We start from the raw sequence: 7,140 nt of genomic DNA on the forward strand, positions 1-7,140 counted from the left end.
CACATGAATGATATTTAACCCTGGTCATAAAAAGCCATTTGATTTTTATAACAGTGTGTTCAGTGGTTACAAAGCTTTATAACTTGAGCTAAAAATGTAGACTCCCACTGTAGAAAGTGCCATAACAAGGACAGAGCTAGGGGAAGCTGGATTGGCATACCTGAGAAATTAAAAATAGGCATGTATATGTAGACATATCTGTGGATGTGTATATTTATAAGGAGTAATTATACTTTAAGTTTGATTTTTTAAATGAGCAATAAAAAGTACTCTGGCAGAATTTTTCTTGTGATCTGAAAGAACCCTTCCTTTCCTCATATCCAGCTCATGAACTTTAGGTATTATTAAAAGTATGGCTATTTAGGAAAGTATTCGTGTGGGTTTTCAAGAAATCAAATGTAATAAAAAATAAGGTATATTTCTAAAAAGAAATGCAGCTCTATACAGGTGAGAAGAAGGAAATGGAAGAAACAAAAGGAAAGGAGCAAAAATTACCTCCTCCAAATGGAAAAGAGAATAAGCATGAAGGACAAATAGGAAAAAAAAAAAAAAAACATCATTTCCTCCAGTTTCATAATGTGCCAAGCACTGTGCTAAACCCATTATATTTGGCAGTGGAGGGGGTGTGCATGTGTCTTATTTAATATTCGCAATGCTCCTAGGAGATGGGTCTCATAATTCCTTTCTCACAAATGAGGAAGTTAAGATCGGAGACGTTAAAACAGTCTTCATACGGACATACTGCAAGTAAGTGGCAAAGCAGGGAAAGAAACTGTGATCTGGCTGATACTGGAGGTGGAAAAAGTCAACCTTGGCTCCATTCTCAAAATTTAGTTATTCTGCAATCTTTGCCTGTCTTTAAGTGCACCAGAAACCCAGGCCAGACACCTAGTGGTTAGGCTAGTTTTTGTGGGGACGGGCTGGGGCAGCATCCAGAGGTGCCCTCTCTTCCCTTCAGGCAGACAGGAGGGGCAGATCCATGAAACAGCCTCAGAAGTAGGGAGTCGAGGGGACTAAAATGATCAACTTCCATAAAATTTCCACAGCTTTTACACTTTTGCTTTTTATTTTTGACCTTTTATCTTCTAAGAATCTTAGAAGATTAACTACAGTCTTTAGACTCTTTTAGCAGGTGATTCAAAACACTTACTTGCCTGCCATTCTGCCAGTGAGCTGGCATTTCCTAAAGGGGCGAGGCTCCTGATTGGCCCATTCTACTGTGTGAAAGTTAGGCGATCTTTAGCAAATCATTTAGCTCCCCGGTCTTCTATTTCCTACCTGTTAAAAGAGGTCCATGCCTTGTTCCTTAATGTCCTCACATAGTAAACATCAGAATTATTTTAAGAAAATAAAAACAAAACCACAAAAATGCTATTGAATCGGTATGCATGCCATTTACATATATCATTCGGAAGAACGTGTTCAATCTGAGTGACAGTTTAAAGAGAAAGAATGCATGACTATTCCATGAAGAACTCATGGTATTTTCTTCACTTAGATTACCTCTCTCATCCTCTTCACATCTCTGTTGATAAATGGGTCAGACATTATCTCCCCATTTTACAATTGAGGCAATGAGAGGTTAAGTGCCTGACCATTGCCAGTAACCAAGATGAGAACGGGACTTAAGTCTCCTGTCCAAATCTGAGCTCCATTTTACCTCCTCCTTATGGCCAAATTGCTACCTCAGAAACTATCTATGTTCTTAGTTCCCTCGGTTGTAAAAATAGGCTCATATCATATCTATACAAGGTCATCACCCTTAGAGGGAAGATTTTATCATCTCGGGAATTAGAGCCATGAGTGCTTGTGGCATAAAAATGCTTTATACATTTCACAAAAAAAATTAGAAAAGTCTTCTAGTAGGGGGTGTGAATGGGCTTGTTGGGTGCACCTTGTACATGAAGCACTGGGAAAATCTGAATCATCCCTGACCTAGGATGTGGACTTTGGCAGATGAATCTGAAGGCAGAAAATGTTTCCAGATCCACTGTGGTTCAGTACGATACTGGAAGAATTTTTACAAATCCTTCTTTATGGTATTCCCTTGATATAACAATGGGATATGACATTTCCTTCACAGTGCTTTTTTTCTTTTAATTAAAATTATTCATCATGATGAAAAACTTGTGACTATTTTTCCTATCATGAAATAGAGATTGTTCAAAAATTATTCTAAACTGTTTTTTTCAAGTGGAAAACAAATCCACAGTGATGCTCTAGGTTTAGCCTTTAATGCCTTGATGGAAACTTAAAGAGATGCTGAAGCCTTGTCATTAACATGCCATTTGCTTTCCTGCTACTTACTTGACACACAACACACATCGGGACAAGTTACGGTTGTCACTGTAAGAAAATAAATTTTAGGCTATGCATGTTTTGAATGTCAGTTAAAAAAACAAAAAAACAACAACAACAAAAAAACCCCACCTGTACCAGTATTCACACATTTTGACCTAAGAAAATATTATTCACTGCTGTATCTTTAATCCCTAGCACAGTACCAGGCATAGAGTTGGTCCTCAGTCCATGCTGATTGAATGCGTTTGTGTTCTGGTTAGAAGAACATGAGAGCAGTCTTACTCTTTAAGAAACATGAACAAAGAATTTTCCTACTTAATGATTAGGGTATTACTGGATTAAAGATGTCCTAGAGAAAGTCTGAAATGAATTTTTGCTCTTGAGCCTACAGCTATTTGTTTTTTGTTTGTTTGTTTAGGTTTATTTATTTATTTGGAGAGGGAGAGGGAGAGAGAGAATCCCAAGCAGGCTCCATACTGTCCGCACAAAGCCTGACACAGGTCTCGATCTCACGAACCATGAGATCATGGTTCGAGCTGAAACCAAGAGTTGGACGCTTAACCGACTGAGCCATCCAGGTGCCCCCTTTCCAGCCATTTCTAATCAGAGAGAACCAGGTTAGAAAAGCCAGGAACCGCCAAGGATAAGAGGGACAGTTCTGTCCAAATGGATGCTGGTTACAGCCGCAGATGTAAAATGAAAGGATTGGTCTTCTTGTTTGTTAGGACCACTGTTTGATCTTACCTACAAGTAATTCAAACGCCAAAAATTGTTACTTTGGGTGTGGAAACAGCCTGTGAATGCACGCTCACACATTCAAGCTAAGATTATTCTTAAAGTGCTTCCTGACGGTGATACTTAATTCTAAAAACGGGGCAGTGTGCAGTTCACCTTCTAAATCTAACATTACAGGCATCGTGGCTTATTTTTATAGTCAACTAAATGAGAAAGTGTAATAGGATGAGGTAGGTAAATTTAAGTTTCTAGAAGCTGTTGTGCTTGCACTGTGTGTGACTCTGGAATGTTTTTTGTTGTGGTTTTGTGTTTTGTGAACCAAAGCAAACTAACATTTTTGTGAAGTTTATGGTATTCTAGACAGAAAAACACTTGGCAGGATTTTTTTTTAAACTTCTAGTATTTCCAACCTAAATGGAACTTTCACAGATCAAAGAGAGGACAAGATATGTTAGAATACTATTAATGCTTTTGTGAGGGCAAACCTGTACTTTTAAGGACAGGTGTTGGTATTCTAGTACTATTATTCCCACCCCTGGGGAAAAGCTCAAATGTAGTTCTATTGTAGGGTATTTTTGTTCCTTTATTAGAAACATTTAAATCTGATAAAATTCACTTTTAACCAGTTAGATGTGCAACTTAAACGTCATAAATGATACTCAGTTCTGTCTCAAACTGTATCTGGGCATATATTCAAACCTTAATGGCTCACAGTCTTAATTAGTATCGTTTCTTAATGGCCTTGCCATTACTACTGAATGAAACTATGTGAAACATATTTACCTGTTTTCTTATTTTAGCATATAGTTTCTATATATTGCTATCAATAAAACATTATGCATGGCATCATATGTTAACTTGTACCGTTTCAACCAAGAATATACTGTTACGTTAAGGAGCCAAACTCCTAGAGCAATATACTCTATTATATATTGTATAATGCATTATTAGTGAGGACCGCTTTTTTCCAGGACTTAAAGTGATATGAAATTATGAGGTGCCTTAGCTAGAGTTTCATTATCCCTTATGTATTGGAAAAAGTCATAATCATGTTATCATGATTGGCTTTGTCTCTTCCTAGGCTTTAGTTCTGTGGTTCTTTTTGGGAGGACTTGTTAGGAGTTGGAGGAGAGAAAGGAAGTAGTGAACCTATTCTTTCATATAAATATGATACCAACCCGCTGCTGCTCAGGCTTTTTGTTAGCTCTTTTGTAGTAGCATTTGAAGTTTGAAGGCTTCATTTCCCCAGTACGGTATTTTCTAAAATTGAAGAGAAAAATGAAGATTGGTGGAACCTAGGAAAAGAGCTCAAAGTAGGGAAAATGGACTGAGCAAAGGGGGTAACAGTGTCATTCGATACTATTGTGAACTTATGTCATTGCCTAAGAAGAAATTTGAATTCATTTCAATAACTAGGGAAGTAACCATTCAAAACTCATTCATATGACTAAATTCATATGCATTTCTCAAAATCAGTAGAACTTATTCCCCTACCTGTATATCATTTCCAGAATTATATTAGTGAAACATTTAAACCTCAGTACTACAACACTAATTGCAAGATATACTCTGTAGACTGCTGATGACATCCCCCAAAAAGTTGTCTTAGCATCTGACATTATCATCCCCTGTAATAAAAATGTTAAGTTCTAATCATTTAGCTGTATATAGTGGGTAACTTTTCAGCTATAAAAATGATCTCAAAGCTTAGCTTTATTTGCTTCCTGTTTTTTTATTTTCAAAAATGTATATTGAGACGAATGTGTTATTAATGTTTATAGAACCTAGTACCTATAGATGGATTATACCCTCTTACAGGGCAATCCTCTAAGAAAATCACTCTACATTCTACATCAATTTTATTCTATATAAAAACCATTCAGACTTCTACTTGATCATGCTTCTCATCATCAAATACTTATCTATTCTATTTCAAACATTCGCAGTGTATGTTTAAGCAGTTCATTTCTGGATGCTGTGTAGAGAAATCACTATCCTTTAAATCAGCTAACAGAATTTATACATGTAGCTTGTATCCGGTGGGATTTTCTCCTCACTGAATTGTGCATAGAAGAAGATATGCTTTGGGAAATTTTATAAACCTCCCTTTTTTGGCAAACCAGTATAGGATACCGTCTAGAGATGCAGATACTGGAGTTAGATGGCACTGGCATTGATATTTGCTAGCTACACAATTTTAGATGATTTAATCTTTCTGTGCCTCGATTTCTTCTTATGTAAAAAGGAAATACCAAGATTACCCTACCTAGGGCTGTGAGGTATGGGTTAATACATGTAAAGCACTTAGAACAGAACTCTTGGCAAATGTTAGCTACTTATCACCATGTAAGATCTTGCTGAAAAAGCCGTATCATTATTTCATAGTAAGATTTCTTTGTATATGTAAGCTATACTTTTGCCATGCATATTAGCACATTAGCAACACTTTTAAGAAAGGATCAATAGCATTGACTTAGAAAGGCAACACCACAGTTATTTCAAAATCCTAGACAATTATATGCAGTTTTTATCTGCTATGTTCACTTTAACTCTGGTCTTATGATTAATTTTCATTACTGAAAGTTCTTTAACTGGCTACTGTAATTGTATAGTTTACAAAAGTTTTGTTTTTTGTTTTTTTTTTTTAAGTTTCATAAATTCCATGAGTCACTTTATTCTCTTAAGTTGTCAGTTTAAGAGCAACACTTCAGGGCCAATTCAAGGAAGACGAAGATCTGGTTTCCTTTATATTCCAAGGGAAATGGCTGCTTCAGGAGGAACAGTCCTGTGGGCGTCAAGCTTTCAGTCCTTTAAGATCCCTTGTTCACCATTTTCCATTAATCACTTTGCAGCTTGCAGTTCCCCACAATGATGAATGGACCCGATTTGCCAGGACCCTCGTGGAGATTCGTGCCAACAGAGCTGATAGCGAGGAGGAAGGCACCGTTGAGTTATCTGCCTAATGGAAACCAACCATCCCCACCCTAGCCCCCACCTTCGCCTTCTAGAACTCAGCTCTGCAGTCATCGATTCCACTTGTATCCAGTGTCCATTCAGTAACAGTGTTGTGTGACATTTTGGGTGTCATATTGTGCCAGCTTTGCTCCAAGTATTCCAAATGTATCCCACCCTGCTTTCCCCTGACCTGAAATTCACCAGATCATTTCTATCTTTCTATTTGTCTCAAAAATGGGGGGGGAGGGGAGGGGGAGGCTTTACGGGTTTAGTTGTTGCCTTTTAACTACTTAGTAGCTGTATTTAATAGCTGGAAACCTCTGGTTAAATTTGTTCTTACATGCACTTCTGGCATAGTCCTATTAAATCCATATGAAGCCAGATATGATCAGGTGCAGATGTGGCGTGCTTCATGATATGGCACAGGGCCAAAGACTTGAGATGTGGTGTTTTACATGGTGACTCACATTATGAACGGATTTACTAGAAGAACATTGCTGCTCCTTATTTATTGTGGTGTGCTGCATGGAACATATTGATTTGAAAGCATTAAAATAAACGATCCTAGAGCATGTGCATAATGAGAGGACTGTATTGTCTCTCTGCTGCTGTTGAGGTTACATTAAGTTCCAAAGAACAATTACAGTATGCCAGTTCCACGGAGGACAAGAAATCTTTAGAGGTTCGTTGCAATGAACGGAATGAATTTTAATGCCTATTATTTCTAGGTACTTTGACAATATTTCAAATATAGTTGACCATTGATACTTGTCATTCAAGCTAACACAGTCCAACAAGAGTCTGTGGTTCCTGAATATGACACCAGTATTGCCAATAAAACGTTCCAAACCAGGTCTGCACCAGCGTGGATAAATCCTGTGCTTGGGGAAAGACTGATTCGAATGTTGCTATGACAAGGGGGTGGGGGAGATACGTTAGGGCCATGTTAAAGATTGATAATGAACTTATAGGCAACCAGCCTGGTTGGACTTAAACCAAGAATCTGGTTTTATTTTTACGAGGGAATGTGTGTGGTTTTCTGGAAAGCTTTCCCTTATCTCCTTTACCCGAGCCACTCTTGCCCCAAGACGGTCTCAAATGTTAAAATAAGAAAAATAGGTTAAGATGGAGATATACCAAATGGTCTAC

At 37.6% G+C, this 7,140-nt stretch overlaps 1 protein-coding gene across 4 annotated transcripts in view; it reads left to right on the top strand.

Moving 5' to 3' along the window:
- The window catches only part of DYNC1I1 (dynein cytoplasmic 1 intermediate chain 1), a 319,773-nt gene extending 312,930 nt beyond the window's left edge, over nt 1-6,843 (top strand). For all 4 annotated transcript variants that reach the window (XM_043588924.1, XM_043588927.1, XM_043588926.1 and 1 more), the window contains one exon: nt 5,889-6,843. In XM_043588924.1, coding sequence (XP_043444859.1) covers nt 5,889-5,999 — 111 coding nt within the window. In that variant the 3' untranslated portion in view covers nt 6,000-6,843. The remainder of the gene's footprint in view (nt 1-5,888) is intronic.
- The last annotated feature ends 297 nt before the right edge of the window (nt 6,844-7,140 follow it).

Source organism: Prionailurus bengalensis, chromosome A2 (assembly GCF_016509475.1).
Source record: "Prionailurus bengalensis isolate Pbe53 chromosome A2, Fcat_Pben_1.1_paternal_pri, whole genome shotgun sequence".
NCBI lineage: Eukaryota > Metazoa > Chordata > Mammalia > Carnivora > Felidae > Prionailurus > Prionailurus bengalensis.